At 45.9% G+C, this 23,179-nt stretch overlaps 1 protein-coding gene across 1 annotated transcript in view; it reads left to right on the top strand.

The window, feature by feature from the left end:
- The window catches only part of LOC139392958 (exocyst complex component 4), a 224,487-nt gene that overhangs the window by 129,333 nt on the left and 71,975 nt on the right, over positions 1-23,179 (top strand). Inside the window, exon 10 of the mRNA XM_071141269.1 lies at positions 7,782-8,004. Coding sequence (XP_070997370.1) covers positions 7,782-8,004 — 223 coding nt within the window. The remainder of the gene's footprint in view (positions 1-7,781; positions 8,005-23,179) is intronic.

The raw sequence follows: 23,179 nt of genomic DNA, 5'->3' as shown, positions 1-23,179 counted from the left end.
AGTACAGACACTGAGATTCACACAAACAAGGTATTGTCCTTCGTCAGACGAGGGACCGGTATGACGTAGGAGTGACGCCACCTGTTGGAAACAATACCTTACTGTAACATACAGATCATGTTTAGCCTGTCGTGGTGATCAGATTTAAAGTGACATCATTCCAACAGTAGCACCATTATAACCTACACAATGGGGACAGTAACTCACTAAGGTGCATATAGGAAGACAATTTCCTCTGGGTTAGAATGAGGACAGTAGAACTCCCATAGCCCTCTTAGGAGAAAGACCGTTAGAATGAGTATATATAACTCCCATAGCCCTCTTAGGAAAAAGACAGGGTTAGAATGAGGACAGTAGAACTCCCATAGCCCTCTTAGGAGAAAGACAGGGTTAGAATGAGTATATATAACTCCCATAGCCCTCTTAGGAGAACGACAGGGTTAGAATGAGTATATATAACTCCCATAGCCCTCTTAGGAAAAAGACAGGGTTAGAATGAGGACAGTATAACTCCCATAGCCCTCTTAGGAGAAAGACAGGGTTAGAATGAGTATATATAACTCCCATAGCCCTCTTAGGTGAAAGACAGGGTTAGAATGAGGACAGTAGAACTCCCATAGCCCTCTTAGGAGAAAGACATGGTTAGAATGAGGACAGTAGAACTCCCATAGCCCTCTTAGGTGAAATACAGGGTTAGAATGAGGACAGTATAACTCCCATAGCCCTCTTAGGTGAAAGACAGGGTTAGAATGAGGACAGTAGAACTCCCGTAGCCCTCTTAGGAGAAAGACAGGGTTAGAATGAGAAAAGTAGAACTCCCATAGCCCTCTTAGGTGAAAGACAGGGTTAGAATGAGGACAGTAGAACTCCCATAGCCCTCTTAGGAGAAAGACAGGGTTAGAATGAGGACAGTAGAACTCCCATAGCCCTCTTAGGTGAAAGACAGGGTTAGAATGAGGACAGTAGAACTCCCATAGCCCTCTTAGGAGAAAGACAGGGTTAGAATGAGTATATATAACTCCCATAGCCCTCTTAGGAAAAAGACAGGGTTAGAATGAGGACAGTAGAACTCCCATAGCCCTCTTAGGTGAAAGACAGGTTTAGAATGAGGACAGTAGAACTCCCATAGCCCTCTTAGGAGAAAGACAGGGTTAGAACTAGTATATAGAACTCCCATAGCCCTCTTAGGAGAAAGACAGGGTTAGAATGAGGACAGTAGAACTCCCATAGAGACAGGGTTAGTTGGCTACTGTAGCTCTTCCTTCCTCACGTTCCTCCTCCTCCCTGTTAACCTGCCAATATGGCATCACACACACACACACATACACACACGTGATTGCCGTTAACTGGTGTAATAATTGTGTCGGGGTGAGAGAGGGCCGCAGACAGCGGGGAGTCTGGGAGAGAGGTGGGTGTGTGTGTGGGACGACCATATGCATTTCACTCTGCCTCTCTTTGTCTGAGCGGGAGAAAACGATAAACACAACACACAGCGAGCAGGCTTTATACGGTAACCTACCGAATAGAATCTTAATGCTCTCTCAATGCCATTTCTATCAGGAGATTCCAGTCAGACACTGGTGTTGTGAGGGATTGGTGGAGGAAGCTGTCATATTGCCATCTAGTGGCGATATGAGGCTCTACTGGTGCCTTGGGCATATTGTACAGCAACCTCGTCCATGGGGTTGCAAAATTCCAGTGACTTCTCCAAAATTACCAGGTTTTTCAGGAATCCTGGTTGGAAGATCTCCAGAATCATGGGGGGAATAAGCAGGAAATCCGGTGTCCTCCAACCAGGACTTCTGGAAAACCATATCATTTTGTGGAAGTCACCATCATTTTTCAACCCTACTCGTCCCTGAGTTCTGTTACTGGAGAGAGAGTTGACTGGAGGACTAGATTCCTTGTCCAGGGTCATTGAGGTGAATGTGTACTGCAGTGCTGACTGTGCTGATGTCACATAATGTCATCAGTTGGCTAAGCACTGTCAAGCCTGGAGTTATGTGTTTTATTGGGTGATTGGAAGTATTGACACACACACCACACACACACTTGTGCACAGACTTAGGCACACACACTCATCTCCAACAGTGTGTGTCCGGTCTCAGCAAGGTATGGCCTCCTTGGTGGCCAGAGTAATGGGAATTGGCCACGGCTGATAGGCCGGGGCCCAGGGGGAATTCTGGGAGATTTTAAATAGTTTATAATCTTTTTTGGCACGCTCTCTCTCCAGCATCCCACTCCAAATAGAAGTTTCCCTTAGGCACAGATCGAGGATCAGCTGAGCCTCTCCAAGTCCTAACCTTAATCATTTGGGAGGACACATAAAACACACCTCAGATCATCGTCCTTCTACCTCTGAAAACAAGCATTATCGTTATAGTTTCAATACAGTAGATTAACAAGATGGGAGTTATATTAGATTTAGAGGGCACATTATTGGTGTAAGTGAGTTCTGAATGTTATTTTTATATCAACATACACAGGGAGGGTACTGTTCAGACCATTATCCAGCACTAAGCCTCGGGCTCCGACATCTGTTTCCTAAAGATAGTCAATTAGATGCTGTCTAGCACAATCAACGGCAGTCTCTGCTAATAAACTGGGGTTTTAGTGCGACTAGAAGAGCCGTTGGATCCAGAAGAGCCCTGCCCTAGGGGGAGGAAGAGCTGCTGCTCTCTGAGTCTGTCTCTTCACTAGTGGGTGTGTGGACTGATCAGTGATGGAGCCAGATCTGTGTGTGTGTGTGTGTGTGTGTTCGTGGTTTGGGTGTCAGTCTCATTAGCACGTGGACTAATGAAGACTTCCTGTTGATGAGCCATTAAACCACTGACTGACTGTCCATCCCACTAGTCATTCTATTTCTGCTGCTGGACTAGCAAGACCATGGAACAGCTCTCGAATTATGGGACCTAATCTCCTTATTAAGAGTGAGCAATGCCTGCTGGCTGCCTCGGTGTGTGTGAAGGGGGATGTCTGTGGAGTCTGGACAGGGCCGAGACGACCTCAGGACAGTGTGTGTGTGTGTGTGTGTGTGTGTGTGTTAGGGGGGTGAGTCTGAATGTGTGTGTGCAGAGGATGAAGACTGCTAATCAGATTTGCACGGTTATTAATTTGTATTTCCCAGACCGGAGCAGCGGCGTCCCACCACCATCACCACAGTGTTGCCGTGGTGTTTCCGTGGTGATGAGACTCATGCTGTGCCCTGTGACATCATCTTCCCTGGGTGTTCTGCTCTCTCTGTTTGTGTCCCAAATGACACCCGATTCCCTTCATTGTGCACTGCTGTTGACCAGGGTCTATAAGGAATAGGGTGGCATTTAGGACCTACTCACTGTCATTACCCAAACAACCTTTTTCAACAAATGTCATTTTGGATTCCACCATAGTAAACATATTATCTCAAACAGACCTCATTATTGAATTCTTATCCGTTGAATAGGAAGGTTTCTAGGTTTAAAGGAGTTCATTTTAGTCGTGATTTAGTTGTAGACAGAATAGAGATTTAAATGACCTGGGCCAGTCACAGCTCCAGAAGTAGCCAAGACACTGGCTTACAGTAGTATTATTATGATGATGTGGGCAACTTGGCATTGTCAGAAGAACTGAGGTACACCATTATGTGTTGTCAAATTATTAGCTGAGAGTTACTGTAGCTCCTGTACCCTACTGCTACTGTGGAGGTGGCTTCCACCTTCTGACAGTTACTGTAGCTCCTGTACCCTACTGCTACTGTGGAGGTGGCTTCCACCTTCTGACAGTTACTGTAGCTCCTGTACCCTACTGCTACTGTGGAGGTGGCTTCCACCTTCTGACAGTTACTGTAGCTCCTGTACCCTACTGCTACTGTGGATGTGGCTTCCACCTTCTGACAGTTACTGTAGCTCCTGTACCCTACTGCTACTGTGGAGGTGGCTTCCACCTTCTGACAGTTACTGTAGCTCCTGTACCCTACTGCTACTGTGGAGGTGGCTTCCACCTTCTGACAGTTACTGTAGCTCCTGTACCCTACTGCTACTGTGGAGGTGGCTTCCACCTTCTGACAGTTACTGTAGCTCCTGTACCCTACTGCTACTGTGGAGGTGGCTTCCACCTTCTGACAGTTACTGTAGCTCCTGTACCCTACTGCTACTGTGGAGGTGGCTTCCACCTTCTGACAGTTACTGTAGCTCCTGTACCCTACTGCTACTGTGGAGGTGGCTTCCACCTTCTGACAGTTACTGTAGCTCCTGTACCCTACTGCTACTGTGGAGGTGGCTTCCACCTTCTGACAGTTACTGTAGCTCCTGTACCCTACTGCTACTGTGGGGGTGGCTTCCACCTTCTGACAGTTACTGTAGCTCCTGTACCCTACTGCTACTGTGGAGGTGGCTTCCACCTTCTGACAGTTACTGTAGCTATTTTACTCTGCTGCTGCTATAGTTTTTTCTAATTTATGGGCAATTCACAACATATATTGTGATTACATTCTTTTTTTAAACAAATCTAAATAAACTTTGTTGTACAATTAAAGGTTTTCAAAGACTCAGCAAAAATCAAATGGATTTGGGGTTTGTGCAATGATACCCAGGCTAAATATAATCCTTCCACAACCATAATACCCATTCAGTATTTTATTATTTTATCAAAATAGTTTGATCTGCTTTTTTTTTTGCTATCGTCACTGATTTGGCTTTCAATGAAAATGTACCTTTTGTTACAAATTTAACCAGAACCATACACAATCCACATTCACTAATCATGACTAACTTATTGTAGCAGGCATTAGGCTATAGAAAATTAGCACAGGTCTCATCAACAATCTCTCCAGCCCATGTGCTATTGAGTAGCCAGCTAATCTTTATATTTCAAGTTTAGCCAACTTGGCTCTATTTTCTAGCTAACAGGGTTGACAGTTGAATTGTTATGAACACACCCTTCTGTCTGTCTCCATCTGTCTGAACAGCGTGCTATTCTGTCCACTCTGTTCAGATGTTGAAATCAAGTGTGTTCAGTATTTCTCAGAATGACAGTGAGTTGACAATTCCTTATATATTGCTGTTTTATTGCACATTTATAAAACACAGACATGACAGCTAGTATAAAAGTCTTTGGTTAAAACACTGCTAGCGGTACGTGGTACAGCAACCCCGCGCACGACAAACTGAGTTTTCATTTTCCAGAACCAATGTTCGTTGCTACTCCGGTTTCAGTAGTGTCTGCTCTGTGTGCAGTTTGAGGAGTTGAGACATAAAAAGGGTATTGGTAGAGAAGGGAACTTCTCTTCTCTGACAATAAAATTCTCTGTGTTTCGGTGGCCTCAGATGCAAAAAATCGTGTTTCGGTGACCTCAGATGCATAAAATCAAGTTGAAACCGCTTCTCAGAGAGGAAGAAGGAATCTCATCTTTGTTGTTGTGAGTGGCAGGGGGAGGGGCTTTGTGTGTGTGTGTGTGTGTGTGAGAGAATGGGAAGGTGCACACAGCACAGAAGGGAGCAAAGGAGGCGAGACCAAAAAGACTACATGAAAACAACATTGTGATCCAGGCATGTGGAATATCATGCAGCCCTACTGTGGAGGTGGCTTACAACTTTTGAAGATACAATGGGTCATTAGACTTATGTAAATATGTTTGTTGCCTGGCAACAGCCTGCTTGGCTACAGAGTGTGTGCGTGGGCATACGTGTATGTGTGTAAAGTAGGTAGAATGCCACAAAGTTGGCACCAGACTGTAGTATTAATTGAATGGACTTAATGCCATCATCAACATTCCTTTGAATGTTATCAGCCAATTTGATAAATATGTTACCTGGTTGTTAGGTCAATGTCTGGGTTAGCACCTGCACGTTAGCTAAGCGTCTGGACAAGCAGTTGAGTTACCTCAGTTGACTGCATGGTGACACAGGGCCAAGTCCTGAGGCTCAGCTCCAGATGGTTATTTGGACAGAGAGCGGCTTCGACTGCATCCATCCGTCCTCTCCCCAACATTATTCAAACGTTATCGCTCTCACCAACTAAAATCCATCTGTGCGCACACACACCAATCCAGATCCATCAAGTTGCTGTGCATATTGAGACAATGACAATCGTAACAGGACATGATGTATCTTCTTGGTCTTCATGGAACGTTGACGCTGCAACTTGGGTTCTCGATCAATAACAACAACAAAAAATGCACATTTATTAAACGTTGTCAGCACTAATTATATTTAGAGTTATTGAGGGGTATTTAGTGATGTTCTGTGTATTTTAAGATGGGCTGGATGCCTGGTAGTCATTGTAGGCTCAACTTAAATTAGTCTACTATAGAATTTTTAGGAGACCTCTCCTTTTCTCTTACAGTTCACCTCTCTCACAGTTCAACTCTCTCACTCTCTCTCTCTCACCACCCCCCCCCCCCCCCTTGCTGTCCCCCACTCTAGACACCTAGAGCCTTCTGCAGAGCCTTCTCTAGCCCTGCTGTCCCCCACTCTAGACACCTAGAGCCTTCTGCAGAGCCTTCTCTAGCCCTGCTGTCCCCCACTCTAGACACCTAAAGCCTTCTACAGAGCCCTCTCTAGCCCTGTTGTCCCCCACTCTAGACACCTAGAGCCTTCTACAGAGCCCTCTCTAGCCCTGCTGTCCCCCACTATAGACACCTAGAGCTGTCTACAGAGCCCTCTCTAGCCCTGCTGTCCCCCACGATAGACACCTAGAGTCCAGACATCATAGGAGTCTACCCTGGCTCCGTCCTTCCATCCTTCCTTCCATCTCCCTTCCTTCTTGTTCATTCATTCATTTCCTTTCTTTCTTCATTCCCTCCCTTCTTCTGTTTAGCCTCTCTATCTTTCCTGCTTTCTTCCCTACCTCACTTTCTCCTTCCTTCCTTCCTTCCTTCCTTCCTTCCTTCCTTCCTTCCTTCCTTCCTTCCTTTCTTTCGTTATTTCGTTCGTTCGTTCGTTCGTTATTTCTTTTTCCCCTCCCGCTTTCTTCCCTACCTCACTTTCTCCTTCCTTCCATTGCTCCATAGTTCCAACTCTGAGTAGATCTGTCCCCCTTCACCCTGACGTGAAGGATTTGATTTATTTGTGTATTTGTGTGTGTTAAGCTGTTGAGGACACACTCGCTCTTGCGTGGAGGTGTGTGTGTGTGTGTGTGTGTGAGACAGGCCTAGTGATTAACAATGATTCCTTGACAGATGAGGTGTGTATGGTGCTCCCCAGCCCTTACATTGCTGTGTGAACCTATCTGACCAACTCGACAGCTAGTTAAACACTCACCCATGTAGATCGGAGGACGCCAGTGTTTTCAAGGACTTATCCTGAGCAGTTTGTCCAAGTTGTCCTGGAAACATCCTGGCACGTTATCGCCCTTTAACTCTTAACTTTTCTAAAAGTATGAATACAGTCTGCGCTCCAATTATTCTCTCCAAATGAGTTCCCAATACTACCACTCATTTCAGTAACGCAATTCCTCTCTGTTTATTTAATGGGAATACATTATCACCTCCTTATCATGGGTCTCAGCATCTGTGTACAGCAAGCTAGTGGAACTACTTCTTACGTTCCTAGAGGGGTTAAATGCGGAAGACACATTTCAGTTGAAGGCATTCAGTCGTACAACTGACGAGGTATCTCCCTGTCCAGGCTAACATTGCTGTAGCCTTCCTGTACAGTTTCTCTAACGATGGCTCAAGGTTCTCTAACGTTGCACTAACATTCCTGTCCAGTCTCTGTTTCTCCCCATAGGTTTATCCAGGCTAATGTTGCCGCAACGTTCCTCTCCACTCTCTCTAACGTTCCCTCAACATTGTCCCCCCCAAGGTTCATCAATGAGACAGAGCAGAACATGGGTTCACCGGGGCAGGCCAAGCAGTGCCAGCTCCGGACCTTCCTGACCTACTACATCAACGACCTGTTCCTGCACCAGGTCAGAACAGAGATCAACAAGGAGATCCGGGCCGTCAGCAAGACAGCAGACCCACTGAAAGTCCTGGCTAGTGCTGATACTATGAAGGTCCTGGCGGTGCAGAGGCCCCTGCTGCAGGTGAGGGGGGCTGGGAACACATACTCGCAGGACACACACACACACTCGCAGGACACACACACACTCGCAGGACGGACGGACACACATTCGCAGGACGGACACACACACATTCGCAGGACGGACACACACACACTCGCAGGACAGACACACACACTCGCAGGACACACACACACATTCGCAGGACGGACACACACACATTCGCAGGACGGACACACACACATTCGCAGGACGGACACACACACACTCGCAGGACAGACACACACACTCGCAGGACGGACATACACACACTCGCAGGACACGCATATTCACAAGTGGGTACATAATATGATATGGTAAACATGGAAATCATACAACTGTCTGTGTGGACATATTTATACAGACATGTATGCTTACTTACTTCTGCTCATACTTTGTTTCCTGTTCACAACCTATTCACAACCTATTCACAACCTATTCACAACCTGTTCACAAGATCAACATTCTTCTTAATTTATGTTATGGTGTACATTTCCATTTGAGTCATTTAGCAGACGTTCTTATACAGAGAGACTTACAGTGAATTCATCAGTTAGTATACGACCAGGTAATAGTTTCCTTTGGACTTTGTGAGGTTTCCACAGCCACCTCTCTCGTTCTCTCTCTCGTTCTCTCTCTCATTCTCTCTCTCTCGTTCTCTCTCTCATTCTCTCTCTCTCTCGTTCTCTCTCTCTCGTTCTCTCTCTCATTCTCTCTCTCTCGTTCTCTCTCGTTCTCTCTCATTCTCTCTCTCTCGTTCTCTCTCATTCTCTCTCTCTCTCGTTCTCTCTCATTCTCGCTCTCTCTCATTCTCGCTCTCTCTCGTTCTCTCTCGCTCACAAATGTTCTCTTACACACTAACACACACACACACACACACACACACACACACACACACACACACACACACACACACACACACACACACACACACAGTGATACTTGGCAGCCACCCACCCACCCACCTATCTCACAGAATCATAATTGTCTCTGAAACAGCATTTGATTCTCCCTGACCCCGTAGAAGCAGTTAATTGGTGGTTATAGAATATAGACACACACACACACCCCGATACCCATTTCCTTCAGCACAGGAAGTGGGCCTATCATCTCCATGGATACCACTTAATGCTCATGCTCACCTAGCACCTCCCATATTAAAGATGAGATCAATCATGAGATCGATCACTTCTCACAGCAATGTGTTCCCCAGATCAGATATGTAACAGTGGATGTTGCATCTCAAAGCTAGTCTCTGTGAATACTCTACAGTAGTGTATAAAGAATGAGTCTTCTCATACGGCCGGCCGTATGCCGACACATTGACCGTTACCATAAATACCTACACTGTTGATTCTTCTTCTTCAGTGTCTACCGGAATGTTTAGGCTATAGGCTATGGCTGTGTTAATGTGTGGATGCTACTGTTTGTGTGTGTGTGTGTGTGACTGCGTATATGTGTGCGTGTACCTGTTTTAGTCAATTAGTCCAGAGATGGTGAAGTGTCATCTAGAATACAGAGATGGTGAAGTGTCGTCTAGAATACAGAGATGGTGAAGTGTCATCTAGAATACAGAGATGGCGAAGTGTCGTCTAGAATACAGAGATGGTGAAGTGTCATCTAGAATAGAGAGATGGTGAAGTGTCGTCTAGAATACAGAGATGGTGAAGTGTCATCTAGAATACAGAGATGGCGAAGTGTCGTCTAGAATACAGAGATGGTGAAGTGTCATCTAGAATACAGAGATGGCGAAGTGTCGTCTAGAATACAGAGATGGTGAAGTGTCGTCTAGAATACAGAGATGAAGTGTCGTCTAGAATACAGAGATGGCGAAGTGTCGTCTAGAATACAGAGATGGCGAAGTGTCGTCTAGAATACAGAGATGGCGAAGTGTCGTCTAGAATACAGAGATGGCGAAGTGTCGTCTAGAATACAGAGATGGCGAAGTGTCGTCTAGAATACAGAGATGGCGAAGGGCCGTCTAGAATACAGAGATGGCGAAGGGCCGTCTAGAATACAGAGATGGCGAAGTGTCATCTAGAATACAGAGATGGTGAAGTGCCGTCTAGAATACAGAGATGGCGAAGTGTCGTCTAGAATACAGAGATGGCGAAGTGTCGTCTAGAATACAGAGATGGCGAAGTGCCGTCTAGAATACAGAGATGGCGAAGTGCCGTCTAGAATACAGAGATGGCGAAGTGCCGTCTAGAATACAGAGATGGCGAAGGGCCGTCTAGAATACAGAGATGGCGAAGGGCCGTCTAGAATACAGAGATGGCGAAGGGCCGTCTAGAATACAGAGATGGCGAAGGGCCGTCTAGAATACAGAGATGGCGAAGGGCCGTCTAGAATACAGAGATGGCGAAGGGCCGTCTAGAATACAGAGATGGCGAAGGGCCGTCTAGAATACAGAGATGGCGAAGGGCCGTCTAGAATACAGAGATGGCGAAGGGCCGTCTAGAATACAGAGATGGCGAAGGGCCGTCTAGAATACAGAGATGGCGAAGGGCCGTCTAGAATACAGAGATGGCGAAGGGCCGTCTAGAATACAGAGATGGCGAAAGGCCGCCTAGAATACAGAGATGGCGAAGGGCCGTCTAGAATACAGAGATGGCGAAGGGCCGTCTAGAATACATGTGGCCCTCCGAGTGAGTTAAAGGGTAAGAGACATTATGTGGAATCTGTCAGGAATCTTTTTTTAAATGTATTTTACATTTAGAAAGTTTACATACAAGTCAGCTGGATGTAACTAGGTCAGCCGGATGTAACGAGATCAGCCGGATGTAACAAGGTCAGCCGGATGTAACGAGGTCAGCCGGATGTAACGAGGTCAGCCGGATGTAACGAGGTCAGCCGGATGTAACGAGGTCAGCCGGATGTCGTGATTTCAGCAGGATGTAATGATGTCCATCATTTATTCCAACAACACTGTTTCCATCATCATTTGTCGCAATAAAGTTCGACCCAAAAAATCCCCCCGTCGAACAGATGACAATGTTGTCGTCTGCCACTTCCATTGCACCTGTCACAATGATTTTATTTTGTGACATTGCATTTGACGGAAGAACCTGGGTCAATGGAAACCTGCCTCGTGTGTGTGTGTGTGTGTGTGTGTCTCTCTCTGTGTATGTGTATGTCTCTCTCTCTGTGTGTGTATGTGTGTGTCTCTCTCTCTCTCTGTGTCTCTCTCTCTCTCTGTGTGTGTCTCTCTTTCTGTGTGTGTGTCTCTCTCTGTGTGTGTGTGTATCCACTCCAGAATGTGTATGTAGGTGTGTATTAAGACAGTGTGTGTATACAATCCAGAATGTTTTATTATTTTTTATTTCACCTTTATTTAACCAGGTAGGCTAGTTGAGAACAAGTTCTCATTTGCAACTCCGACCTGGCCAAGATAAAGCATAGCAGTGTGAGCAGACAACACAAAGTTACACATGGAGTAAACAATTAACAAGTCAATAACACAGTAGAAAAAAAGAGTCTATATACATTGTGTGCAAAAGGCATGAGGAGGTAGGCGAATAATTACGATTTTGCAGATTAATAACACTGGAGTGATAAATGATCAGATGGTCATGTACAGGTAGAGATATTGGTGTGCAAAAGAGCAGAAAAGTAAATAAATAAAAACAGTATAGGGATGAGGTAGGTGAAAATGGGTGGGCTATTTACCGATAGACTATGTACAGCTGCAGCGATCGGTTAACTGCTCAGATAGCAGATGTTTGAAGTTGGTGAGGGAGATTAAAGTCTCCAACTTCAGCGATTTTTGCAATTTGTTCCAGTCACAGGCAGCAGAGAACTGGAACGAAAGGCGGCCGAATTAGGTGTTGGCTTTAGGGATGATCAGTGAGATACACCTGCTGGAGCGCATGCTACGGATGGGTGTTGCCATCGTGACCAGTGAACTGAGATAAGGCGGAGCTTTACCTAGCATGGACTTGTAGATGACCTGGAGCCAGTGGGTCTGGCGACGAATATGTAGCGAGGGCCAGCCGACTAGAGCATACAAGTTGCAGTGGTGGGGGGTATAATGTGCTTTAGTGATAAAACGGATTGCACTGTGATAAACTGCATCCAGTTTGCTGAGTAGAGTGTTGGAAGCAATTTTGTAGATGACATCGCCGAAGTCGAGGATCGGTAGGATAGTCAGTTTTACTAGGGTAAGTTTGGCGGCGTGAGTGAAGGAGGCTTTGTTGCGGAATAGAAAGCCGATTCTTGATTTGATTTTCGATTGGAGATGTTTGATATGAGTCTGGAAGGAGAGTTTACAGTCTAGCCAGACACCTAGGTACTTATAGATGTCCACATATTCAAGGTCGGAACCATCCAGGGTGGTGATGCTGGTCAGGCGTGCGGGTGCAGGCAGCGAACGGTTGAAAAGCATACATTTGGTTTTACTAGCGTTTAAGAGCAGTTGGAGGGCACGGAAGGAGTGTTGTATGGCATTGAAGCTCGTTTGGAGGTTAGATAGCACAGTGTCCAAGGACGGGCCGGAAGTATATAGAATGGTGTCGTCTGCGTAGAGGTGGATCAGGGAATCGCCCGCAGCAAGAGCAACATCATTGATATATACAGAGAAAAGAGTCGGCCCGAGGATTGAACCCTGTGGCACCCCCATAGAGACTGCCAGAGGACCGGACAGCATGCCCTCCGATTTGACACACTGAACTCTATCTGCAAAGTAATTGGTGAACCAGGCAAGGCAGTCATCCGAAAAACCGAGGCTACTGAGTCTGCCAATAAGAATATGGTGATTGACAGAGTCGAAAGCCTTGGCAAGGTCAATGAAGACGACTGCACAGTACTGTCTTTTATCGATGGCGGTTATGATATTGTTTAGTACCTTGAGCGTGGCTGAGGTGCACCCGTGACCGGCTCGGAAACCAGATTGCACAGCGGAGAAGGTACGGTGGGATTCGAGATGGTCAGTGACCTGTTTGTTGACTTGGCTTTCGAAGACCTTAGATAGGCAGGGCAGGATGGATATAGGTCTGTAACAGTTTGGGTCCAGGGTGTCTCCCCCTTTGAAGAGGGGGATGACTGCGGCAGCTTTCCAAACCTTGGGGATCTCAGACGATATGAAAGAGAGGTTGAACAGGCTGGTAATAGGGGTTGCGACAATAGCGGCGGATAGTTTCAGAAATAGAGGGTCCAGAATGTGTATGTACGTGTGTATTAAGACAGTGTGTGTATCCACTCCAGAATGTGTATGTACGTGTTTTTTAAGACAGTGTGTGTCTGCCCCTCTGTCTTTGTTAACTCTCCATTCAGAGTGAGAGAACACTGACAGTTCATTACAGCTCCTGGCTCGGAGTTCACTGGCGTTTGTTTACGATTATGACTTCTCCTTAACGAGGACTGCGGCATCTTGCTAATTACACTGCTAGGCTAATGAGCCTCTCTCCAGTTAGCGGGAGCTCCATAAAACGCTCCTTTTGTTTGGGGTTTTGGCTTTTTTAATTACGCCAATCAAAGAGGCCTGCCTGCTCCTTCCTCTACTGCCAGATACGCACATACAAGACCCAGGCCCTCGTGTGTGTGTGTGTGTGTGTGCGTGCGAGAGAAGTCCAACCGATCCCCACTGTGTCCTGGCTGGTTGGTCTCAGTGTGACAGCGGGCCACTACTTTTAATGGGCTACTCCAGTCCTCAGTGCTCCCTGCTCACTCAAGATGGCAGGTGGCTTTATGGAGGAAAGAGACTGAAGGAGATGATACATGTCCCAGAGGTGGACAGCTATAGAACAATACATCCTTCTGTATCAGTGTTTTAAAGGGAAGCTGCTGTAGGTTAAAGGAGCTGTTCTTGCCGTTTAGATCATCACATTCCTTGTACGTGTTGGGTCTTTCTCAGGCCTAATGTAGATGGGAAATGGTGCATGCCTGCTGTTTGGGGGGGGGTTGTGTGTCCATGCATGTGCACACACACAAGTGTGTTCCTACAGCAGGTGTTCTAAGAGTGGGGCCACACCACTGGCACTTGAACCAATGGGCTGAAGGGATAGAGAGACACATGTTGATACACTACATTAAACACACTCTCCACCTTGGCTGCCATCACACAGGAAACGGCAGGGGACCCCATTTATAGGTGCACCTGCCATCCACTCCACCACAACACACATGTATGTACATGGGGTTAGGGGGAAGGCATTAGTGGACATACCTGGTGGACACACAGAGTGGGTTGCTGTGTTTTGGCCGTGGGGGGAGATGTTGCTCCATCTAGACTCACATACAGCTGGGTAGCATTGTCATGGGGAGATGTACTGTACCACCACACTGTAGTGTTAGCTGTTACCATATAGGACAACACACCCTGGGATATCACGGGACGCCGTGGTTAAATACAGGTCACTACTAGGCATTTACATCTTTACCTTTCTAGACCATTTGATATGTTATCTAGAGACATGGGCTCTGATACCATACAGGAACGATACATTATCTAGAGACATGGGCTCTGATACCATACAGGAACGATACGTTATCTAGAGACATGGGCTCTGATACCATACAGGAACGATACATTATCTAGAGACATGGGCTTTGATACCATACAGGAACGATACGTTATCTAGAGACATGGGCTTTGATACCATACAGGAACGATACATTATCTAGAGACATGGGCTCTGATACCATACAGGAACGATACATTATCTAGAGACATGGGCTCTGATACCATACAGGAACGATACATTATCTAGAGACATGGGCTCTGATACCATACAGGAACGATACGTTATCTAGAGACATGGGCTCTGATACCATACAGGAACGATACGTTATCTAGAGACATGGGCTCTGATACCATACAGGAACGATACATTATCTAGAGACATGGGCTCTGATACCATACAGGAACGATACATTATCTAGAGACATGGGCTCTGATACCATACAGGAACAATACGTTATCTAGAGACATGGGCTCTGATACCATACAGGAACGATACATTATCTAGAGACATGGGCTCTGATACCATACAGGAACGATACATTATCTAGAGACATGGGCTTTGATACCATACAGGAACGATACATTTTAGTGTGTGAATGATATACAGTGCATTCAGAAAGTGTTCAGACCCCTTGACTTTCTCCACATTTCGTGGAGCATTACAGCCTTATTCTAAAATGGAATAAATAAATATCCTCAGCAATCTACACACGATACCCCATAACGACATCACAATACCCCATAACAACATCACAATACCCCATAACGACATCACAATACCCCATAACGACATTACAATACCCCGTAACGACATTACAATACCCCGTAACGACATCACAATACCCCGTAACGACATCACAATACCCCGTAACGACATCACAATACCCCGTAACGACATCACAATACCCCGTAACGACATCACAATACCCCGTAACGACATCACAATACCCCGTAACGACATCACAATACCCCGTAACGACATCACAATACCCCGTAACGACATCACAATACCCCGCAACGACATCACAATACCCCATAACGACATCACAATACCCCATAACGACATTACAATACCCCGTAACGACATCACAATACCCCGTAACGACATCACAATACCCCGTAACAACATCACAATACCCCATAACGACATCACAATACCCCGTAACGACATCACAATACCCCATAACAACATCACAATACCCCATAACGACATCACAATACCCCATAACGACATTACAATACCCCGTAACGACATCACAATACCCCGTAACGACATCACAATACCTCGTAACGACATCACAATACCCCGTAACGACATCACAATACCCCGTAACGACATCACAATACCCCGTAACGACATCACAATACCCCGTAACGACATCACAATACCCCGTAACGACATCACAATACCCCGTAACGACATCACAATACCCCGTAACGACATCACAATACCCCGCAACGACATCACAATACCCCGTAACGACATCACAATACCCCGTAACGACATCACAATACCCCGTAACGACATCACAATACCCCGTAACGACATCACAATACCCCGCAACGACATCACAATACCCCGTAACGACATCACAATACCCCGTAACGACATCACAATACCCCGTAACGACATCACAATACCCCGTAACAGCGAAGCGAAAACAGGTTTTTTAGAATTGTTGTATTTACCTTATTTACATAAGTATTCAGACCCTTTGCTATGAGACTCGAAATTGAGCTCAGGTGCATCCTGTTTCCATTGAACATCCTTGAGATGTTTCTTCAACTTGATTGGAGTCCACCTGTGGTAAATTCAATTGATTGGACATGATTTGGAAAGGCACACACATGTCTATATAAGGTCCCACAGTTGACAGTGCATGTCAGAGCAAAACCCAAGACATGAGGTCAAAGTAATTGTTGGTGGAGAATTATTTAAGGTCCCCAAGAACACAGTGGCCTCCATCATTCTTAAGTGGAATAATTTTGGAACCACCAAGACTCTTCCTAGAGCTGACCTCCCGACCAAACTGAGCAATCGGGGGAGAAGGGCCTTGGTCAGGGAGGTGACCAAAAACACGATGGTTTCCAGAGTTTCTCTGTGGAGATGGGAGAACCTTACAGAAGGACAACCATCTCTGCAGTACTCCATCAATCAGGCCTTTATGGTAGAGTGGCCAGACGGAAGGCACTCCTTAGTAAAAGGCACATGACAGTCCGCTTGGAGTTTGCCAAAAGTCACCTAAATACCATGAGAAACAAGATTTTCTGGTCTGATGAAACCAAGATTGAGCTCTGTGGCATGAATGCCAAGTGTCATGTCTGGACGAAATTTGGCACCATCCCTACGGTGAAGTATGGAGTTGGGTGCATCATGCTGTGGGGATGTTTTTCAGCGGCAGGGACAGGGATCGAGGCAACGATTAACGGAGAAAAGTACAGATAAAAGTACAGGACCTCTAACTATGGCGAAGGTTTACCTTCCAACAGGGCAACGATTATAAGCACACAGCCAAGACAATGCAGGAGTGGCTTCGGGACAAGTCTTTGAATGTCCTTGAGTGGCCCAGCCAGAGCCCGGACTTGAACCCAATCTAACATCTCATGAGAGACCTGAAAATCGCTGTGTAGCAACACTCCCCATCCAACCTGACTGAGCTTGAGAGGATCTGCAGAGAAGAATGGGAGAAACTCCCCAAATACAGGTGTGCCAAGCTTGTAACGTCATACCCAAGAAGACTCAAGGCTGTAATTGCTGCCAAAGGTGCTTCAACAAAGTACTGAGTAAAGGGTACTTAGAATACTTATGTTAATGTGATATTTCTGTTTTATAAATGTTTGTTAAAAAATGTCTATAAAACAGTGTTTGGTTTGTCATTATGGGGTTTTGTGATGTCATTATGGGGTATTGTGATGTCATTATGGGGTATTGTGTGTAGATTGATGAGGGGGGGAAAAACATTTAATACATTTTAGAATAAGGCTGTAACGTAACAAAATCTTGAAAAAGTCAAGGGGTCTGAATACCTTCCCTAATGCACTGTATGTCAGTATATAGCACACAAATTCTGAATATCTCTCTCATATGGGCAGTCAATGAACTCTGACCTGATGATACTGACATGGGCTTGTGACTTTAGAGGGGGGTCAAGGTGAATGTAACACCCCAGTCCTGGAAAGAGACCTGATAACACATCCAACCGACATCATGTTTTCATATAGCAGCCATACCATAATAATAGTAATGATATGTTAAACATCCTCCCTATCACTAGGCCCCAGCAGTGTGTAAGGGGAGAGTGTGTATGATAGTAATGATGATATTAATATGAGACTATGGACTATGGAGACTATCAGTCGGCCAGGACACAGGCCCTATGATAACACCAGTGTCATTTTAGTCCAGTATGTAGCGTGTATGATCCAATCATGTGTCTTTGTGATAACATGGACCCAGGTGATTGGTCAGAAGGCCCAGCAGGGGTTATAAATAAGAAAGAGGCATGTATACTCTGTCTCTCTCTCTTCTGTTGTTGCTCCTTCCTCTTGTTCTCCTCTCCCTGCCTGTTTACTGGTCATCTTTTTTCATTTCGTTTAACCCTCCTACCCTTTCTCTCCCTCTACCTTCCTTCCTCCTTCTCTCTCTCTCTGGTTAGTGGTGGTAGCAGTGTGATGCTATCTGTTCAGTGGTCCTGTTCCCCCTGATTGATTTATTTAATTAGTCTCCTCTATCCAGGAGGGTGGTCACTCTACAGACCAGAACTGGAGATTGGCTCCATTAATCTCTTGGATGGGGGTCCCTATACACACACACACACACACACACACACACGTACACACACACGCACGTACACACACACACACGTACACGCACGTACACACACACGCACATGCACACGTACACACACGTACACACACACACGCACAAACACACGTACGCACACACACGCACAAACACACGTACGCACACGTACACACACACACACGTACATACACATACACATACACACACACAGGGAGACAGAGGCATGCATTCACACATACCAGGGTGATGAAGCCACCACTGAATCATATCCAGTAATTTTGCTCTTGAAATAATGTTGTGACGTTATGTCCATGTCTCCTGTTGTCCTGTTGTGACGTTATGTCCATGTCTCCTGTTGTGACGTTATGTCCATGTCTCCTGTTGTGACGTTATGTCCATGTCTCCTGTTGAGACGTTATGTCCATGTCTCCTGTTGAGACATTATGTCCATGTCTCCTGTTGTGACGTTATGTCCATGTCTCCTGTTGTCCTGTTGTGACGTTATGTCCATGTCTCCTGTTGTGACGTTATGTCCATGTCTCCTGTTGTGACGTTATGTCCATGTCTCCTGTTGAGACGTTATGTCCATGTCTCCTGTTGAGACGTTATGTCCATGTCTCCTGTTGTGACGTTATGTCCATGTCTCCTGTTGTGACGTTATGTCCATGTCTCCTGTTGTCCTGTTGTGACGTTATGTCCATGTCTCCTGTTGTGACATTATGTCCATGTCTCCTGTTGTGACGTTATGTCCATGTCTCCTGTTGTGACGTTATGTCCATGTCTCCTGTTGTCCTGTTGTGACGTTATGTCCATGTCTCCTGTTGTGACGTTATGTCCATGTCTCCTGTTGTGACGTTATGTCCATGTCTCCTGTTGTCCTGTTGAGACGTTATGTCCATGTCTCCTGTTGAGACGTTATGTCCATGTCTCCTGTTGAGACGTTATGTCCATGTCTCCTGACTCTGTGTGTGTGTGTTTGGATTCTGTACAAGCCAAGGCCAAACCAAAGCCATAATTACATTATGTTGTTTGTTCACACTGTGGGATGTTAAGTGCCGTTCAGATTCGTTACCAGCCAGCCTATTCCCTACATAGTGCACTTCTTTTGACCAGCACCTATAGGGTTCTGGTGATGAGTAGTGCACTGTATAGGGAATAGAAGGCCATTTTGGGACATAGCCCAGTAATGTATCCATTGAAGGGTGTTTGTGTTAACCTCTTGACTGGGGCTGGATGGAACGCTGATTACATCTGTAGCCACGTCATTTGCCGGAGTGCACCCTGAATTACAGATGTGTTCATATGCCAATGGTCTGCTAATGAATTTGACCTTTTTAATTTCCCTCTGCTTATTTACATGCACACACACACACACTATCCCACCTTCCCACCCTGCCACCCCCACAAACGGTTGTCTAATGACACTGACCTTTTTATTCGGTGTGTTTGTTGATGTGTTTATCAGCTGCCTGCTGATTGGCTCCTGCGGTGGTGGGTTGGGAAGCCCATTATGAAGTGCCTCTCACGGCCGGGGGGGCAACAACAGGCAATCACAGAACAATCCCCAGTTAGCTGCATTGTGTTGATGTGTGATTGGGACCACAGGACTCCTCTGGGTGTCTGAGAGAGCACTGGACGAATGTGGGGAGACAGCCTGGGTGGATGCACACACACATTGGACACACATGTGGATCCACACATTTGAACACAGATATTTTACATTCTCAGACACAGGCTCAACCCAAAACTGTGGACACAGATTTACCTATAAACACACACACCCCACAGGTTTACCTATAAACACACACACCACAGGTTTACCTATAAACACACACACACCACAGGTTTACCTATAAACACACACACACCACAGGTTTACCTATAAACACACACACACCACAGGTTTACCTATAAACACACACACCCCACAGGTTTACCTATAAACACACACACACCACAGTTTTACCTATAAACACACACACACCACAGGTTTCCCGAAAACACACACACACCACAGGTTTACCTACAAACACACAAACCCCACAGGTTTCCCTATAAACACACACACTAGTAAACTCAAGTTATTCTGGTGTTTACGACTAAATGAGATTCCACCGTAAAAAACAATATGGTGGAACGCCCAACTTTCTAGGGCCTTATGCAATATAACAATCCATTTAGATGTGATTCAACCCACATGTTGTTTGGGATGCATCGCTCCTTTATCTGTCATAAAACAGATTGAGCCTAACCACCTCGTTGACAATTTTACAGCTGTTAAAAATTTTGATTTTGCACCTTATCAAAATGAATTAATTTCTACGATTTGGTCTGTACCTAAAATCCCTTTTACAGTATATCTAGAGAGAGAGGGAGAGAGACGGACGGTTTGACTCAAAGTAGAACCGGCTCCTAGCAGTGTGGCTGCTGAAGGATAGTGTGTGTTGGGACAGATAACACTACTGTTTGTCTGAGGAAAGAGGAGCAGGAAGTTGGAATGTCAGACCTGTTAAAAACGGTCTCCTGGTTTGAAGGAAAAGGGAGTTTACTTTGAGCCCATGATACAAGATCCAGCTGTCATGTGGCTTGCATGAGAAGTTTGATGAAAAATAACATGATGTGTGTGGTGCTATGATAATGAATCTCATTGTACACTTACAGACACCCATAGTACGCACACACACACACACTCACTCTCTCTCGCTCTCTCTCTCTCACACACACACACACACACACACACACTCACTCTCTCTCGCTCTCTCTCTCTCACACACACACACACACACACACGACCCCGCTGAGTGAACATCTCCATCTATAACCTGATCACCCAACTCAGTGGTTGCCATGGGTGATGCTTTGAGTGGGCGGGTTCCACCTCCGCCCCTCCTCCAGACTGTAATGATGCGACCATCACCGTGGTAACCCCCTGAGGAGAAAGGAGGGAGAGAGAGAAAGGGATGTGTGTGTGTACATCTTCATTAGCACCGTGGTGATATGTATTTCATTGCCTTCTGTGGGGGGGTCCATCTCTGTGCTCCATTAGGTCCATATGGAACCTTTTTGGGAGTACACACACACACATTACACACACACACACAAACACACACAGTACACACACACACACACAAACACACACACACACACACACACACAGTACACACACACACAGTACACACACACACACACAATACACACAGTACACACACAACACACACACCCACAGTACACACACAACACACACACACCCACTGTACACACACACACACACAGTGCACACACAACACACACACACACACACCCACAGTACACACACACACAGTGCACACAGTACACACACAGTGCACACAGTACACACACACATACAGTACACACACATACACAGTACACACACACACAGTACACACACCGGACGTGTTCACCGGACGTGCTACCTGTCCCAGACCTGCTGTTTTCAACTCTCTAGAGACAGCAGGAGCGGTAGAGATACTCTTAAGGATCGGCTTTGAAAAGCCAACTGACATTTACTCCTGAGGTGCTGACTTGTTGCACCCTCTACAACTACTGTGATTATTATTATTTGACCATGCTGGTCTTTTATGAACATTTGAACATCTTGGCCATGTTCTGTTATAATCTCCACCCAGCACAGCCAGAAGAGGACAGGCCACCCCTCATAGCCTGGTTCCTCTCTAGGTTTCTTCCTAGGTTCAGTACACAAACACACACAGTACACAAACGTACACAGTACACAAACGTACACGCACACAGTACACACACACACACAGTACACACACACACAGTACACACACAGTACAAACACCCACAGTACACAAACACACATCGTACACACACACACACACAGTACAAACACAAACACACAGTACACCCACAGTGCACACAGTGCACACACACACAGTACACAAACACACACAGTACACACGCTCACATACACTTTCAGACACACACAGTGTACACAGTACACACACACACACACACGACCCCACTGAGTGAACATCTCTACATCTATAACCTGATAACCCAACCCAGTTGTTGCCATGGGTGATGCTTTGTTGTGGGCAGGTTCCGCCGCCTCCCCTCCACCGGGGTGTAATGATGCTGCCATCACCGTGGTAACCCCCCGAGGAGAAAGGAGCGAGGGTTGATTACGAGGTTTGACAGAATGCTGTCTAGGGAAACCACAGCATTCTCAGGATTAGTGTTAGGGTCGGAGACACAACTCTGTGTGTGTGTGTGTGTGTGTGTGTGTTGGGGAGCCATCTGTTAAAAGATGAGTGTGATATAAGCACACACAGCATCCAAGGCGATGGTGGTGATGATGATAAGGGTTTTAACCCACCCTGACAAAGCGCATTCTGCTCTTTCATGTTGTGACCCCCCCCCCCCTGTGGATACAGTCAAATACACAAGATTGTCATCTTACTGTATGTGGCATGTCTAGCTGGGCACTGTTGAATAGCGGACACCGGGTTACTGACATTTCCCCAGATTTCCCACTCCCTTTTCCCGGGATAAACAACAGTGAGAAACCGGTAAATGATAATAAATATTATGTTGCTAAATAGAACTGTTAAATGATATGCTGTGTCTCTGTGTTCTCTATGGACCACGGCCTACTCTGCTATCTGCATGATGAATCATCACCGCTCCGAGTGGGGACACACCTCGCATCTCCTTATGGAACGCAGTTTACAATGCATGTTTCATCTCATCCTGGTCACTTCTTTTCTTGTGAACGGTGGGACTACATTTGCTGCAGCAGCTTATGCTACATTAATATCAGGATTGCATGCGTATCTAATTTACACATTTCCATCTGGCTTTTGGGGGTCGCCTTATTTCTTAATTGTAAAGATGCAAAATTGCAGCTGCAG

Source organism: Oncorhynchus clarkii, chromosome 33 (assembly GCF_045791955.1).
Source record: "Oncorhynchus clarkii lewisi isolate Uvic-CL-2024 chromosome 33, UVic_Ocla_1.0, whole genome shotgun sequence".
In the NCBI taxonomy this organism is placed as follows: domain Eukaryota; kingdom Metazoa; phylum Chordata; class Actinopteri; order Salmoniformes; family Salmonidae; genus Oncorhynchus; species Oncorhynchus clarkii.
The sequence above is the reverse complement of the archived record's forward strand: the minus strand, read 5'-3'. Positions and strand labels throughout refer to the sequence as shown.